Source organism: Nipponia nippon, unplaced genomic scaffold (assembly GCF_047370975.1).
Source record: "Nipponia nippon isolate SJK-2023a ecotype South Korea unplaced genomic scaffold, ASM4737097v1 scaffold_9, whole genome shotgun sequence".
In the NCBI taxonomy this organism is placed as follows: Eukaryota; Metazoa; Chordata; class Aves; order Pelecaniformes; family Threskiornithidae; genus Nipponia; species Nipponia nippon.
The window spans coordinates 5,709,465-5,728,175 of NW_028262413.1; the positions used below are offsets into that span (position 1 = coordinate 5,709,465).

Sequence of the window (18,711 nt, forward strand, 5' to 3'; positions counted from 1 at the left end):
TATACATTGGTAACAGGCTTTGTCCCTGCAAAACATACAAGCAACAAATGAATGTGCAATACATTTACAGCTACAAGTACAGTATGGTCATAGCCCTACTGCCTAATTTAGTAATCAACTATTTATTGAGCAGAGGAAAAATGACAGCTCTTTTCCTTCATCTTTTAAAACAAAATATCACAAAAAAGTTGTAAAATATATCTAACACTGTAAAAACTTAATTGCAATCCACCTAGGTAGTCTATACTTAGTCACGTCCTACAGGACAAAGTCGATCACTGCATTAAATACTGATAACATCTTGCAGGAAAGTAATCAACATATCATTTCATTTGTTATGGACAAATAGATTACAGTTATCATTAGTAATAAACATAGTTGAATTTTAAGTGGAACAATCTTCCAAACCTGAAAAGAATCAGGAAACAAGGGAGGAGTACATTTAATCAAAAAAATGTGAATAGTTACTGGAAACCAGAAAAAAAAAATCACTATAGATAAAACTAGGAGGGAAAGGGAATGTAAACAAGTATTATACACTTACAGACAGATAACGTGGATATTAACACATTTAAGAAACAGAGAATCAGCTTATTGCATCAACTGGGGTTTCCCTATCACTAAGAATTACAGAACCATTATCTATCTTCTTCCCAAATACAAAAGAACACATTCATTGCATTCTTCCACATTTTCTATATCACTAGTGGCAATTCTAATGTGTTTTCCAAATAATAAATACATAGAACATATGCTGCTATTGGTAGGATTTTTCTCTGCTATTTAAAAAAAATTTTTTTTTTAATTGTCTTTAAGATCACCAGCCACTGTTAAAAAATATCATCACCATACGGTCTCAGCACCGCTTCTGATTTTCACCTGTATTATTATATTGCATTCCCCTTGCTTCCCCCTAATCTGCTTCCTTCCCAAAGGAAGTTTCCACACCCTTCATGGAAAAGGATGTTCTGTTTTTATCAGGAAAAGTGCAAGGCCTTTACGCAATCCAATAAGCTCCTTGCAGAATACGGGAAGAGATTTCTAGAACCCTCAGAGAGACTATCTTACAGGGTTGTGGAAGACATAAACCCCAACCCCTACACCAGTCCTAAAAGAGACTCATTGCACAAAAAAGCACTGAAGCATCAGTGGCATGGCAGTATGTGCATTTCCCTACCAAAGACACACAGAAAAGCTGAACATGTGCTTTCCTAGACACTATTCTTTCATCTGATGCCCACTTTGGATTGCTCTTCCTAGCCCAATGCCCACATTTCTGTATCAACAATTAGCTGCAGCGTGGTCCATCCTCAGCAGCTATAGCAGCCAAAAGTAGGTAGGTAGAACAGTGATCCTGCCCCAGCAGTAGCAGCCTTGTCCCATGGAAGTAGTCACTCCTGCTTCCCCTTTCACAGATGCTGTCAAATCAGATAACTGAAATTAACTGTATCAACAAGTAATTGCTACAGACTAGAGTTCCCATAGCGGAATGACAGCATATCCCCCTGACTGGAATGGTGACTGCGGTATCCTATAGCCGGTGAGACAAGCTACAAGGACAGAAAACACAATAATGATGGAAGACGTCCATTTCTTTCATGCAAACAAGGTGTATGTCATGTTGCAAGACATTACTGTAGGTAAATTTTTGCAAAGAATACATAACTGCTTCATAGAGCCACAAAACAGAGAAGTGTCTGTTCTTTTGGTCCCCAGCAGTGTGCAATACCTGGTTCAAGATATTACTATCCAAAACCCACTCTTATATTAATGATCATGCAGTAACTAGATTCAACATCCTTGGGTAAAAATGACAAAAAGAATTCACAATACAGCAATCTTGGGACTAAATACCATAAAGCTCCTTGACCTGTAGAAGAGACAATTGTGGGGGAATACAATATACAGCCATCAAATAGTAAGTGGCACAGGTAAGAGTAATAATTAAAAAACCCGCGATTATTCATTGTTTCTTATAACAAACACAAGAATGAGAAAGCACCAGGAATGAGACAGTGCATTCCAAACAAATAAAAGCAGACATGTATTTTTTCTCACAAATAGCAGTTAAACTCTAAAATTCACTGTCACAAGGCAAAGGCTATATAGATACAAAAAGCAACTACACAAATCTGGGGAAAAAAGTTCTACCGCCAGTTATTTACGACAAAGAGAACACCTTTCACTGAAGAAATTGCTAAGCTACGGACTGCTGGAATGAAGCCTGCAGGGCATGCTGGCGAGGTATCGCTGGATGCTTGCTCTGTCCTTGCACTGTTTTTCTTCCCTAGCCACCTACGACTGACCGCTGCCGGACAGAAGATGCTGGCTATGTAAGTCTTTCATCTCATAGGGTATTAGCTGACATCTGAAAAAAAGATCTCTGAAGCCTGAGGAAGAAGTTTGGCCTGTTCCACTCTCAGATGCTCAGGAATAAATCTTATCTACTCATAACAAATTTAGAGAAGAGGTCACATGTTAAAAGATACGGATCTGCAGTAATTCTAAGCCCAGAAGAATTCTATCCAAAAACATGGAACAGTGACACACTGTCTCATTTGTGATTTACAGAAAACACTTGATTCTTAACCTTCACTTCCTGATTCAAAGCATGATTCAAAGCGCATCATTATAAACTGAAAAGACAAGAATTAGCTATTAGGAAATATTTAAGAACACAATTAGATTCAGACAAACGCGTTCTTCAAATTACTGCATGTTTCCATAAGGAGAATCCAGGAAGAAAAAATTAGGAATAAAACAACACTTCAGTGAACGTAACAATTCCTTTAGTGGCCTGGCAATTTAGCCTATGACACAGCCTTACTGCTGGCCCTCAATCACATGATTTATTATTTTTCAGGGCTGTCGCAGAGAGACTATGAAGTACCTAGATTAACGCTCTTTCTATGGTCACTCGTTAATATATCAATTCAAAGTCTGTCAATTTTTCTTTGTAATCTTTCAACGCCAAACTAATTTCTAACTCACATATTTCCAAAATGTGCGTTGCTCAATGACGCTTCTTTTTATCTATAAACCTCTGTGATTTCTGTTTTATTTGGAGTACTATTTTGTGTGCCACAAAAAACTATGAAATCAACTTTCAAAAGACTGAGCTCAGTAAATACTGTTATGATGAAACCAGAATATATCTGGATGAAAGATATTATTTCTCACTTCATGCAAATGGGTATATCTAACATTATCTTCTCTATACAATCTAATAATTTCAAAGTAAAAATCACTTACACAGATCTGTGTTGTCAGACATGAATTTTCTCTTGAGATTTTCTTGAGAGACTTTTTACTGACAGATCTTTTTAATTGACCAGAAACTCCTTCATATCTTTCATTTTTTTCAGATCCATTTGGAATTACTTTAAAGAATTCAGATTTACTTCCAGTTGGAGAAAGAGAAAGGGTAGGCTTCAAGCTTCTCTGAGAGCTAACAGAATCTGTTTTTCTCACAGTGGAACTCTGTGGTTTTGATAAGATGGTCTCTTCGAGGTTCTGTTTGCTGTGTCCCATATTCTTCCAGTAATCATTTCTCCACGACGTCCTCTTTAATGGGATCTCTTTAAAAACTGCTGAATCAGATGTTCCTTGCCTGCTGTGGCTGATCTCAAGGTTCTCAGTACCCTGGATGAATTCATTGTTGTCATCCTAAATTTAGGAAACAAAGCAAGAGTGATTCCCTCTCATCATCACACAATACAGCTTTACATAACCTTAAAATTTAAGAATTTAATCTCTGCTGCCTAATTCTAAATTTGCAAGATTCTGAAAACCATTGCTCTTCCTGGCAACTACACCGAGTGTAACATAAATGTATTCTTACAACTCAAGCAGTGAAAAGTAGAAAGTAGAAAGAGGAGAAGAGGGAGGCAAAATTACACTTTTCAAAATACTGGCCCAAATTTAGAATTCTGGTAACCTCCCAAACCTGTATGTTACATGATAACCACCATTTTAATAATATTTATTACAACTGTAAACCAAAAGTAAGCAAAAAGTCCATGACAACGATGTCTTTCCATTGAATTATTAATATTCCATATTGTCACATCACATCTTCAACTTAAACGTAGAAGGAATAACTCCTGCTGAGATTACTTTGCTCACCTCTGGTAATATCATTGAATATCATATTCAGTTCCATTTGAATATCATTTAAGAATTTTGGAGATTAGCTTGTTAACCTTATATTCACGCTTCTAACAATGTCTCTGCAAAATATTCCATGAAACAAGTGTATGATGTTCACTCATACCCCATCTCAATGACAAACAGCAAGTCTGAACACATGGAAAGAAGAATAATGGGGAAGCACATCTAGCGTTTGCCTCAATGTTCTTATTCTCAAGGAAGAAAGGATGAGAGAGGCCTCATCTTCATCTCATCATGCTGGTCCTCTGACATGTGCTACCACACTGGATGTAAGGCAGTATAGATTGCAAGATTGAGTAAGATACTGAAATACAATCTTCATTATGCCTCTCATAGCCAAGGTACAGTCCTACTGCAAATGGAAGGGATCCAAGTTTGCTACTGACTTCAGTGAGTCCAGGACTGGATTACACAGAATGAAATGCACATTCAAGAAAAGAACCCCTTAATTTTATTAATGATACTTCCTTTTGGAAGTTTATAGTTTTATTCCCCCACTTAGTAATTTCCCTGAAACACAAATCTGTATTTCCTTCTCTTTCATGGATTTTTATTTGCCATAAGTTATCTTAAAATGTGTGCTGGAAACCCATATTAAGTTAGGTTAACTTGAGATGGATCATTACCAAAGAAAGCACTGTATTTTTTCCCTACACATAAGAGATAAATGTATAACTTTGATTTATCTGAAGCTTAAGCCCCTCCCACCTTTCCATGTCTCTTCAGCCATACACATTTAGTTTCTAGAATAATTTGTTAAATACTAAATCATGAAATGGTGCCAGAAACATCAATGAAGTTTGCTTGATTAACTATAGTGCAGCATATGTAAACTGAAGATGAGAATGATTTTCCTGAGGAATGAGCACTTCCACTGATATATTGTATTCCTTGAAAGAACACGCAGATGGGCAGTTCTGGATACATAAAACTGATCGCTCTTGCTGAGTTGTAATTTTAAGAAGATCATTCTAATGACTCTTGATGGCCACCTACCAGGAGCAGATGGGATACAGTCCCTTTGTATGCTGAGCTTTAATACTGAGGTATCAGAGTGAAATTATCTATTAGCCTTTGTAAGGGTACATTCTCTTATTTCATCTTATCCCTTTATTCTTTGAATCGTGTAAGGACAGAAAAATTCTCAGTTTCTTCATTGAAGGCTTCACTGATGAACTTGCCTGTTACACTTAAAACAGCATTTTTGATGGCATTATGTGACACACGGTCACACCTGCCACAGTCACACAACTCTTGCAAAATGCGAGTTCTTGGTTTTGCTCTGGGTTTGACAGAATCCATAAATGCTGCCATGACAAGTTTAATTATACAAAGTCTCTAACAGAAATTTGAGCTGAAAGCATGGACATTCAAATAATTACAAAATAAGCCACTTGATGGTGAATGGTTCCAAGAGAAGAAGCAATTTTTATCCTTTACTGATTATTTGACTCTGATAATTGAATAGCATTGAACTATTTCAGTGATTAATTAGTAACCACTAAAGGGAATTTATAAATACTTGCTGTTTTCAGTTTGCAGGCTGAAACATTTCCTTCCTCAAAGCCAAAAGTTACATAATGCGTATAATTCTAGCACAGTTATTGTGCATATCTTATGGCTCTCAGTATATGCAACATAAAGAGAGTCAATGTTTACTTACTTGAAATTTGTCCTGAAGCATAACCTGTCTCATATTTTACAATTAAGTAAATATTTTTTGTAGATAATACTGATTTTCCACACATTTAATAAAAAAGTACATAACTTTCCTTTGCAGCTCCACTAATTTCAAATGCAGACTTGGATGAAACTGGGATTTAGCCCCTTGAACTGTAATTTTTTAATTCATGATGCAGTGACATAAAAAATCCAAGGCTAACTTTTGGAACTTTTGGACTTTTTACCAGACTGAGATATTTCAACTGCAAAGATATGCAAAATCTTTTTTTTTTTAATTAAAACTAAGTATTTTCCAGGAGAAAGTCAATTTACGCTCACATGCAATTATTTAAATTGTAGGTTGAGATATCGATCATATTTGATATAGTTCAAGTTGATATAGTTCACATGTACAAATCCACGTGTGTTATACACAAACCTAATGTATCCAAATTTCAAAGAAAGCTGTAATACAATGATCGTGAGAAACAATAATAGTGTGAAAACAATGTAGCTTGTTTCAGCATGCAAGATGAACATATATTTTTAAAAAGCACTGCAAGATTCAGCATAACTTAGTCAAATATTTTGTCACATAAGTGAAATAAACTGGGAAACATGTTATGGTTGGGCTAAAGAATTTTGGTAATTTTGCAAAGATACCTTAAACTGTGCTAAAATAGATATTATTAAGTTAGCAGTCTTGTGTTCAGCTATCACGGCTTTTCCAGGATCCTCTTTCCTGTATTTTCAGTGCTTGAAATAAAACTGTTTTCTAGCTTACTTCAGTAAGGCAAAGTAGAGCAATCTGAATATTAAATGTGTACCCAGACTACCAGTATAAGGCTGACTTCAAGAAGCAACACAGAATGAATCTGTACAAGGAAGAGGATGAATATGGGCAAAATATGACTGCTAAGTAATTTGTTGGTTCAGTGACTTCTTTCAGATGAAAGAAAGGCTTAACTATGAATTACTAATGTAGTAGTCAGACTGAGAAAAAACTCTTGATAATTTGTTAGCATGCTGTAGATTTGTTTAATGTAATTATCTTCTAGCTTTGTAAGTCTAATGCATCTCCCGCTGCAGTGCTGATACTATTTAATGCAGTTTGCATCCAAAGATATTGAATGAAACAAAGGCTGTTCCCTAGCACACCTCTGGCACATAGTCAAAGAAAAGTTTTTAGTTTATATAATACCTTAAATCTTTTTAAATAAGATAGGGATCTTCTATCAGTCTCTCTTGCATCAAGCCTCTAGAATGGCCATTAATGTTGTGCCCCAATGCTCTTCTTGTGCTGTAAAAGCAGGAGTACTTGGCTACTGCTCGCTCTCTGTGCGCTTGGCACTGGATCTCTGGGGTAGGACAATGGCATGGAAGGTTAGCGATCTTCTTCAATAACAGCTTAAGCACCAGTGAAGTTTAATGATTAATTTAGCTTTTGATTACTTTGTAGAAATTTGTCCTGCTTTATATTTCATCAGTTAAGTATGCACTGTGTTTTCAAGACACTTTATTTTCACTCACCTATCATAGCACAGCCTTTACTGTTTGGTACTTCTACAGAAATTTTTGTTTGCCATTTTTACACTGCTTTGGAGACACATCTTTACAAAGGAATTTAATACCCGCTTCCCCCCCACCCCCCCACCCCACCCCCCACAAAAAAACCCAAAAAGCAATCAAATTGGAAACTATTGAAGCTGAGTAAATGACAGTGCTGGAAAGCTACCAGAATTCTTATGTTATGGAAATATTTTCTTAACCTAGCTTCTACAGTAACCTCTCTGGCTTTTCATGAACACAACAGACAAAGAAATTCTTTGAAATCCAAACAGTTCTATATCTTTAGAATGGTATCCCATACAGCACTGCTCATGAACTATTAGCTTACCTAAAACTGATTTAATTCTGAAATTCTGGAACTTTGCTTGAAATAACAAAGTCTTATGGGTTTAAGTTAATAAATAATACACTGCCCCAGATAACAGGAAAACCCCCACAACTACAGAAAAAAAAATGAGAAAATTTTTGTTTCTTATAATTAGCATCAGCAATTTTGTTTCTCAGAAACACAGAATATAGACCAGTATTTCTGTTAGGTTCAGTCCATCTTGCTATTATGTAACTTGGTTGCATTTTATTTCTTGGCTATGAGCAACAGATTAGAAAGTTAAGAAACAGATTTCATAATTAAAAATGAAATACACTAGAATGTTCATAAAGGTAGAAACTTTTAGCAGTTACTGTAATGACACAATGCAACTATTCAGTGCATTGACAATTTGGTGACTTTCTATATAGTATCAGCTGATAGATTTGTTAAAAAAAATCTTTCTTTTCTTTCATTAACTTTATTGCTGAAAGATTTCCACGTTGCAAAAGAATGATGCTGACACAGCTCAGACAGGATATAAAGCAGAAATACCAATCATCAAGTGACATTAAAAAGGGGAAATTTCTTAATTCACTTTTGACAATGTTGGTGAGCAAAACAGTCCCTGCTTACAGTTTTAAAGGGCACAATGAAGCCTTATTTACTGCACTCTTGCTCAACCATAACAGACTTGCATCTCGGTCAAATCTATGATGCAGCCTTTCCTAGAATCTTTTTTTGTTTTAATGTTGTTAGCATAGGGGCTGACAGAGAGTTAGGTTTCTTTTGTCCACTTGTTACAGAGGGTATACCTGCATTTTCACTCCTGTATCCAGTTAGACACAGCAACCTGACAAAGACAAATCTACCTGCAGGTATATGGGGAAAAGGAGATTCATCCTCTCTGTCTCGCTTGAAGACAGAATCTCATCCTAGGAGTTTTAGGATGAAGACTACTTTATCAAGAATTACATGTACAAAGTGGCCTACCTCTTCGCTGCTGTCAGTTCCTTGAAAGTTATTTTCAATTTGCGTTTTCCCATGCACTCTGTTACTGTCTTGCTTCAAATCCAAAGGGAAAATGCAACATTCTGGTGACCTATTTGGAGACTTCCCATAAGGAGCTGATTGAGGTCTTGATGAAAATGTGAAAATCTCTTTATTATTCACTTGGTGATCACCTGTTTCATTGCTGTGATGTTCAACAGAGGCGTTCTGTGGTGAGGTTAAATTATGGCAGGCTGACTCTTCAGTAGGTATGAACTGCTCACTCCTATCCAACTGAATACTCTCAGTGAAACTTTCTGGAAACTCCCATTCATCTGAAACACACAATGTTTATTTTAATGCCAAATATGTAAATTGTATTTCACCCTGATCACACTTTTTTTCTCTGGAATTAGTACAGCAAAATAAGTCTTTCTAATACAGAAACATTCTGCTTATCAGATTTATTCACTTGGAAGAGTGACGAGGATGCAACGAAAAAGATGAGGCTGCTTTCTAAGTGACGCAAGATTAATCGAAACATTTCTACATCACAGCCCAAAAAATCCACAGGCTACGATATATGACATGCAAGCCTGTAATTTGCAAATCTGAAACTATTTACCTGTTAAGATTTGAAACCGTTCAAGTGAATTTCGTTCTAGGAAGACATAAGATCTTTTCCAACCTTAACGACTCTATGATTCTATGATTCTATAATTTTTATCAATTTGGCTATTGATCTTTTTCTATAGGCATAGAATCATAGAATCATTTAGGCTGGAAAAGACCTTTAAGATTATTGAGTCCAACTGTTAACCTAACACTGCCAAGTCCACTACTAAACCATGTCCCTAAGCACCACATCTACACGCGCTTTTTGTGGCTGACATTTAAAAAAAAATTATCACACATAGTTGGTGGAAAGTTCATAATATTACAATCTGCTCCTTCTTTATTGCTGAAATTCTACACTTTCTTTTATGTCCAGAACTTATGGTTTAAATCTCAATTTCAAACCAGAGCTCTGATGAAAAATAGCGTGACATGAAAAATGTATGAAGATATCTGTTTCACCCAGTTTCCCTGAATACAGGCAGTACTAATCTGCCAATTTTAAAACAAACAATAAACTACAGAAATGGATTTAAAGATTGAGTGCACCAGATATACATGAAAAGGCCATTTTTATACTCTCATTGTTAACTTATATTTTACTGTTTGGAATGATGGTATAGAAAAAAATGTCAATTTGATTGATTAAAACCAATCTCAAATAGCATCTGAGAAACGGAGAATTGCTCAAGGATGCAATACTCCCTTATCTTCATTAAAGGTAGTGTGGTGTGGATTATTCACTAGATCTCGAAACTTTCTGGCTCCATAAAACAAAGTTACCACCAACCATATTAAAAAAGGCTCAATAAAAAATACTAAAAAACTAATAATAAAGTAGCACTGCAATAATAAAATGCTTGCTGTCACAAAACACAGTAAGTTTACTATGGTATTCTACTCTCTCTAGTTTTTTTAGAGATAATTATTTCTTCAAGCAGATTCAGCAGCTTTGGGGTAAAAAAAAAGAAGCCTGAACCACCATAAATGAAGGCAAAAGAAAGAAGAATAATGGCAGGAGAAACAGCTGTCTTCTTACTGGGTTGCTGTGATTTTTCCAGTTTACTGAAGATAGCTAGTAAAACTACTACAGTTCAGTTAATATCCTAAACAGTAGTTTGTACTAGGAACCAGTGAAAAGTATGGACTTAACACATCTTGTACATTGATGGCTTGCACCTACTTATTCCAGAAGAGACTATTTTTCAGTCTCTACATGAAGACCAGCTATAGTTAGACGCCCCAAGGCTTTTCAGTAAAACTCTTTTTATATTAGATAATCATGCTGGTTTAAAACAATCTAGTAGATCATTGTCTATTGTATATAAAAAAGCCCATTTTGCAAATATACAGAAATCTCACCTTGCTTCTAATACGTAAAAGACTTGCAAGATGAACATGTCAGTAATGCCATTTATTTTACAAGTATTTTGGACTAGTTTTTCTAAGAGCCTCAAGAAATGAGTGGAGACTATTCAAAACTTTTAAGAAACACCCTTCATTTGTGTAAACCCAATGACCTTTTGTTCTGATCAATAACGACGAGATTTTCAAAGGAGGATACTAGAGCCGAATTCTCCTGTCTTTGATCACTCAAGATCGTGTCACACTCCACTGATAACATATCTTTCTTAGTCAGGTAATTGGCCTTACATGTGAAAGGTTGTACCTGAATAAAACAACTGAAAGCATTAAAAAACCCACTAGTTTTCTGTCTGCATGTCTCCAGTATTAATCACGAACTCACATTTCACAGTTTCAAATGCTTTCACTATATTTTAATACCTATATAATCCGCATTTTTGAAGTAATCATTTCCCCTATAAAAATGAAACCAAAGAGGGATCTTCTCATTAACTTTTCACATGAGGCTGAACACAATATCAGGATGCTCGAGAACAAAGACTCAGGAAATTTTTTTTCCAATTGATTTTGTGACCTAACATGATTAAAAAACTATCTCACATTAAATCAGTATTTTAAAGTATCCAATCGTTTGTCCAATAGGAATCTGGCCCACCAAGCCAGAATTTGTTTTGAATGTCTCTGGCCCTGGAGATGCTGCCACATCTGCAACTCCAGAAAGTGCTATGCAGAAATGCCACAAAAACGTTACTTATCCCCAAACTTCATTGGGCTGGACAACTCTCCTGTCTGTGAAGAGATCTTTTCCCCAGCTATTCTGGATGCTAAGTCTGGAATGCTCTTAACTCTTTTCTTCTAAGGCAATGATACGAACATTTTCAACTTGCTGCATTTTTCAAAGCAAAAAATATTTTCAAAACTTACCCAGCTAAGAAAATTTTTGGATTTTTTTCAGTTTTTCCTGTCTCAGCACTCTGCAGTCTTCTGACCAGTCTGGCACAGTTTAATCTAGACACATTTTACTAGGTTTTAATGGCAGTGGCTTGACTAAGACCAAGATGTATAACATATACTTCTTTAGTATTCAGAAGGCCTTTTCCCCCATCATGAAATTAGATTTGACATGTATCATGCTGTCTTTGCAGTTTTCAAATATGCACTAATAGCTCAGACCACTGCAATGAGCCCTCTATGGTATGGTTATACATTTAGTGTACAACCCGCTTCGTGAGAATCTGCTAATCTTTATGCACAAAGGACTGTGAATGAGAGGAGTGGCTTAATTTTTATTATGGCCTACTGCCTCAGTAACAACCAGCTTCCCTAACTGCAGTCGCACCGTTCTATTCCCATTCTAGACTGACTTCTAATGCAGTTGTTGCTGTTTAATTTGCAGAGGTCGTTACAGATAAAATTTTCTAGTGAATTCTGAAGCAAAAAAAGGTGTTAAACCACTTGTTTTTTTTGTGATTTTAAGTCAATTTTGAATTAAGTATCAAAACATAAAAAAGAAATCTTAAGTAACAGTTTTTGCCAAGTGCTTAGAGAAGAGGAGGCAGTTACAAGCTTAAACTCCTGACTCCTACTCCTGGGTCTGACAGACGTCCAAAAACTTCTTACACATCGCTTTACTCAGATCAAAAGTACTTCAGAAATAAAGAGAACTACTTTGAAAGATTTAGTGTCTGTATAGTATTTAGCCTGAATATTCTGCTTTTTTTAGGCTAACCTTCTCTGTAAAGAACAACATTCATTTCCAGAGACGTTGAAGAAATATACTTGCGTTAGTAATAAGTTAAATGCAAATATTAGTTTGCATACCACAGTACTTATTCTTAATGAAATATGCAGGGGGAAGACAGAAAAGTCTGTAAGGCTTTAAGATGACATTTTATGCTTGCTACGGAGTTCAGCAACTTCTGTAACCTGTAGTTAGTGTAGCATTTTGTTAATAGTCTACAAGTGAAAGATACGGGGTGTTTTGGACCAAACCAAATCCTATTATCTCTCCACCACAAACTATACTGGAATTTCTTTTTAACTCAGCATTTCCGTGTCAATTGTAATGAACAATTTGGAGTATCTTCTTAGCAAAATATGCAAATTACTATGTAATCGCAACATTGCAGCAAACAAGATAAATGCAAGAATGATCACCTAAACATCTAATTAGTTCTTCTACACAGTCAGATTTATGCTAAAGCTTCTAATTGCAGCCTAATGTTTTAATGAAGGTTTCGGCATTGCATAAGTAGGATTGGCAAACTATAAACAATGCTCACTCATTTTATTTTTTCCCTTGCTTATAAACAATTTACCTTTGTAAGGGTACTGCACACCTGCTACTGAAGACATGATGATTTGAGCTCTATAACGAATCTGAAAGATATTATTATAAACAGCAGCAACTAACCTCTAAGGTAATAAGATCACCTATGAAAGCTCCCCTCCCCCCATGAAATTTAAATTAATATTTACTGAAGCTAATGGCAGAACAAGTGCAGTACTGTCCCAAGATCACTGTAGGATATGGTCGCACAGGGCTCAAGAATACCAAATGCCTGGCGATAAGAAAAGAGTAGTGTATAATAGATTCTTATTGATATGATCACGGTATAAACAGGGAGCCAGAAACCATGTAAGCTTGCACTTGCTTGGGGAAGGTGGTTCTGTGCCAATGACTTCTCACAGGTGTGCTTTAACACTTTGTCAGAAAGCGTCAGGACTATGCTTTTGGCTGTCATCACCACCAAACCAAGCCTGTGGTTGGTCACCATGGGCAAGATCAGTTGTTGGGTTTCCTGACTAGAATATCGATCCTGAGGTTTATGGGGTTACAATCCTGACAGTGAGCATGAACAGCAGCTGCAACACCAGTTATCACAGAAATCATAATTTCTTTGCTTCTATTCGAAAGGTATTTAAAATGTGAATGCAAATGTGAAACAGTTTGGTAAGAAATGGGTAGAAGCATTTTTGTTTTCTCATCTGCTAATGTCAGTGCACACTTCACTTTCTTTTATAAATGACTTGTACAGTATTTTATGCAGATGTATATGTTGAATGGTGTAATTCTATTTAAAATTATTAGGTTCCTCATTTTTTTCTACATGTTTCTGCTTCTGAATTTCCCCCCTTCTCTGTGAACTTTTCCTCAAAGAATGCCTATCATTCTCTGAGGTCAAGTTTATCCCACTTTCGAAGAAGTTCAGAACAGAGCACAGAAGAGGACTTGATAAATAGGTTGCCTATAGGAAGCTCTTCAGCACAGATGAATCAAGTACTACAGGATAAAGAAACCACTAAGTCATCTATGTATTGTTAGACGTCTTCATGTGTGGAAAAGAAACTGAAATCCGCAAACCGAGCTACCAGTGCCAAGCAATCAAAATATGGGAAAAAAAGTTTAGAGAATTGTAACTTATAAACTCACACAGTGACTTTATCTGCCTGTACATACAATTAAGACTATATAGAAAGAGTTTTCATTCTCACAAACACACAACAGTAAAATAGAAGTGTTTAAACATAGCTTTCTTCCTCAGTTCTCTGCTTCTGAATTTACAATAGGGCATTTAGACATGCCAGTCTACGGCCCTAAGTCTGTCTTTTCATATCACTCACATTCACATAAAATAACAAGTGTTGATTCATTTTTCTGAACTTCTAGCACTAGAGGCCCTGGTGTTCTAGAGGAAGAACAAGCAAGGCAGTGATTCCTGCCTCAGAATTCTCAAAATTCATGTAAATAGGAAGTAATTTAAAAATTCTCCAAAAGACTCTACTTGCCTTAGCATCTTGAATCTATTTCAGTCAAATTATGAAACCCATAATAGCAATTATGGATTATTGACATTGTCATAGTATATAATTGCTTCTAAACATCACAAAGATTAAACGAAATGGAAATAACTCACAATGTGAAGGAAAATTTCTTTGGTCAATTTTGAGCAGATTTGGGTAGTCTGCCCACTTTACAAGTTGGTGGCTATGCCCTTTAATAGAAAGTAATGCCACTTTTTCATAGAGATAAGGGCTATTTTTGCCACAATAATTTATTTTCCAGACACATGTAAAGCAACTTGATTGACGCTGTATGACAAAAAAAATCCACACCTTTTGGCAGATAGGTGTGAAAGGGGAAAAGAAAACAGAAGCTGAGGTGTCTTTCTGTGAATAAGAAAAACAACAAAAAAAGAAAATTCACCACTGAACTTTTAAAACAAAACCAAAAAAACCCCTGATGTTACATGGGTACCATAATTAATATCCTAAACTCTTATCTGAGACAAGTAAAATTTCTCGTACATTTGATGTTTGGAGTCTTTAGCGTTAAATTTAATAGGGATTTAAAGAATAAATTATTTTTGGTTCTTTCCCTTTAATCATGAGAGTATGGAATTTTTCTTTTTTTATTCATTCACTGCTCTGGTACTCTGCTTAATCCTGCAAATCTTTATCAATGCTCAAAAGCAATTCTGTTGCAGGGTGTTTGATTTCCATAATCCCCCACAACACAGACCTTTATATTTTATGTGAACTGCTTCTGGGTCCTTTGAAATTTACAACAGAGAGTCCCCCACACCACACATAACTGAGATGTAAAATAACATAAAATGAGCACCATACCACTGGTTATCTCCCATGTGTTTTTGGCTGCATTTTTTAGAGATACTCTTCTATGACTGTTCTTGTCTGCCAATGGTCCTTGTGGTGAGGTGAGCTGAAAATCTGTTCTTCCACTCTCAGAGGTCTTCGGAGTCTGAATTGCAGGGTCTGAAATACAACCCAGAAGCTTATGAAATGCCTGTGAACACTCATATTGTGTGCCTTTCTTACTTCAGGCATGGAAAAACAGCATACAGAGCAGTGTCCTGGGATACAAGCATCTTCCAAACAGCATGGGAATCTTCTAGGGCAGCAGGAATATGACAGTCACAAGAAAGTAAAAATTTAACACTAGGTATGGAAGAAGGGCAAACCATAGAAGTTATAAAGAACAGGCTTGCAAAAGTCTGCAAAATAATCAAGAACCACTGCAGCAGCCCAGCTATATACACAGCATGAGGGAAAGCAGAATATGTGTATAACCTCTGGCTGCTGCCAGCAGGTGGTGATCCCTGGCCCAAACACTTAACAATACGAATACTTGCAGAGAGAATGAGCATTTATTCAAGCTCATACAGAAGAATAAGCCACGATTTACTATAAATGTCTTCAGTAATTAACAAGATAGATAAAGGATTAGAAAAACAGAGAATTAAGTCTTACATTCTGAAGTCAGAATCATGCAAAACTTTTGGCATTTTTTGAATATTCTTTGCTTTATGCTCTTACCATTTTGACACACATCTTTAGTTGTTTGGTGAGTATTTCTTCTGCCTCCTTGAGCTAAAGAATCATTGCATGGTGAGAACGATAGCTCCAGTCTCTCAATGTCTTGCATGGATTCAGTTCCCCTTCCTGAACCTTGAAGTCGGCATGATCTGTTACTTTTGCTGCCCCAGGTCTTTGTTACCTTGAAAGACATTATTTTCTTAATGAAAGACAAAAATGAAACAGCTTTCAAAATACTCAAAGATAAACACACATTTTGAATTAAGCTAATTTTTCAAATAAATGTTTCCAAATCTTCGTTTTTAAAATATTATCTTTTCAGGAAACGTTATGGTAGGTACAGTTCTGTGTGGCATCTTCAATCTTTAGTCTAGGAACAGGCAGGGTTTTTTTCACTGAGTGAAAAGAAACTAAGGCAAAGAAAAGGACTCAGGAGGAGTCCTTTCTTCTTCAGAGAAAGGAATCTCATTTATACACCTTAGCTTTCAGTTGACTTCCTACAGAAGAGTCTACTTCCTTTGGCTGGATCCTTTATTCACGGTGTTAAACTGGGAATTGTAGTCCTGACCAGATTCCTAAAACTTGCATATTGTTGGCTGGCAGAGTGAGACCAGCTGTTTTCCCTGGCATTGTAATTGTAATTGACAGCATCCCATGAGCTACTGTATGGCTGACTATCATCCACTTAGGGCATACCAAAATGCAGTTTCTGCTCTGCATCGTAGCTCTCACCATAAGGAAAAATATTTACACACACACACGAATTTCAGCAGTCTAGAACAAAAAATTTGGAAAAATAAGAATAAGAAATCACAGAGTAATTCCAGTAGGAAGAGACCTCTGTAGGCCTACTGCTGAAATTAGATCAGCCTGTTCCAGTCAAGTTTTGTTATCTTTGAAAGTTTTGAAATTCCACAGTCTCCCTGCGACCTTGTGCCAGTACTGAACCACTTTATCGTTATAGCCAGTCAGAGCTTCCCTGCAATTTAGGCCCGCTGACTCTTGTCCTTTCACCACACCTCTTAGCAGAATCTGGGCCTGTCTTCTCTACAACCCTGCATTAGTTGAAAATAGCAACTAGATTCTCCCTTAGCCTTCTCTTCCGCAGGCTGAACACACCCATGTCATCTGCTGTAGCCACCCAAGCATTTTACTTGCCCTCCACTGGATGTTACAGTATCTCTCGCACTGGGGGTCCACGACCAAACACAGTACTCCAGACACAGTCTCACATCAGTTCTGAAAAAAAACTTCGATGTGACTCCTCTGCTTGTCAATCTCTTCCTTTGTTGAAGTGCCAGCAGTTTTGTTGTAATTTAAGCCTTCTTACCTCTCCAGATACCCTTGTACTGACTCTTCTGTTTGAAGATGGAGGTGGCCCAAGGATCTTTGATCCAAATGCAATATGTGATACATCCTGAGTTTTACTGCTGCGTGTATTGCCTTGTCCTCTATTAACCAAGCTACCTAAGTTAAGAAAAATAATAGTTTTAAAAAAATTATAGTACTTACAAAGAATAAATATTAATACTTTTTTCAAATCAACTGAAATAAAAGAATTATGAATACTAAACATACATAAAAATTATGTTCCTTTATAGCACAATCCCTAGAAATATGTAGGAATAGCAAATGCACATTTTATAAAAGTGTGTCAACATACAAGCAAGAAACTTCTAGTCTATTATATAGGCATATTTCTAATCTCCTTGCTTTAAAGATTTATTTTAAAAGGGAGTATTTATAAACAACAAAAAAAATTGGTTTGCGTGATTTCTTTAGAACTTCAATGAAAGCCTAACTTCTGACAGGAAGAAAAAACAAGTCTAATTAATAAATAACAGAATAAATAAATAGTAACACAAGAAAACTGAGGCAAGGTTGTCAAGGTATCACTCACAGCTCAGAGGAGAACTATTTACATGTAGCTTGCTTTTTGAAATTACTGCATCTACTGTATTACCAGGGCTGAGTCCTAACATTGCAAAAACATACTCTATTCCTGTTAAAATATTCTACCCCTTTCATTATTTATTTTTTTACTGTTTAAAATGTAGACATATTTTTATAATTCCTTGCAAGCACAGAAAATGACAACCAGCCTGCAAGGCAAACAAAAAGTAAACATGGTATGCAGGTGAGTGTTCTGAAAAAAATTTACATGAAAGGACAGTAAAATGGTTACATATTAATTTTATCACTAGGGTTGCAGAACTACATCTATTTTCCTCTTTATTAATTCTCCAAGACTGTCAGTGAATTCTCCTTTCCAGAGCTGATAAAAAAGGGTATCTTCACCTTAATTTATAGTTAAAATTGACAATGTCTGAAGATTTTTTCTTGCTACAACTTCAGTGCTAGATTCCTATCTCACTTTAGAGATCTGACACCTTCATAAAGCAATAAAGTAGAAACAAAACATTTTGTCGATTCTCCTAAGCATTTTTCATCAAATTATTTAATCTTACTTCAAGATCAGCTTTATTTCCAGTGTCATCAAGGAAATGAAAAAAAGATCATGCATTAGCCACCAAATATCATAATTTACTGTACTAATAAGCACAGAAGAAGCCACTTTATGCCATTACCTTCTTCACTTTTTCCTGATGTGACATTTCGTTGCTGCTAACAGCTGCCATTTCACAAGATTAGATGACCTGTCTTGGTTTAACATCAATTTCTTTAATTTGCTGACT

The 18,711-nt window shown here is 36.0% G+C and overlaps 1 protein-coding gene across 2 annotated transcripts in view; it reads right to left on the reverse strand.

Annotated features, from left to right (window-relative positions):
* The window catches only part of CFAP20DC (CFAP20 domain containing), an 88,257-nt gene that overhangs the window by 31,907 nt on the left and 37,639 nt on the right, over positions 1-18,711 (reverse strand). The window contains exons 10-14 of one of the 2 annotated variants that reach the window (XM_087743253.1): positions 17,346-17,482; positions 16,016-16,196; positions 15,308-15,454; positions 8,702-9,033; positions 3,253-3,666 (exon numbers count right to left, since the gene is read on the reverse strand). In XM_087743253.1, coding sequence (XP_087599379.1) covers positions 3,253-3,666; positions 8,702-9,033; positions 15,308-15,454; positions 16,016-16,196; positions 17,346-17,482 — 1,211 coding nt within the window. Of the gene's footprint in view, positions 1-3,252; positions 3,667-8,701; positions 9,034-15,307; positions 15,455-16,015; positions 16,215-17,345; positions 17,483-18,711 lie in introns of both variants that reach the window. The other variant, XM_087743252.1, reaches the window with a different exon arrangement.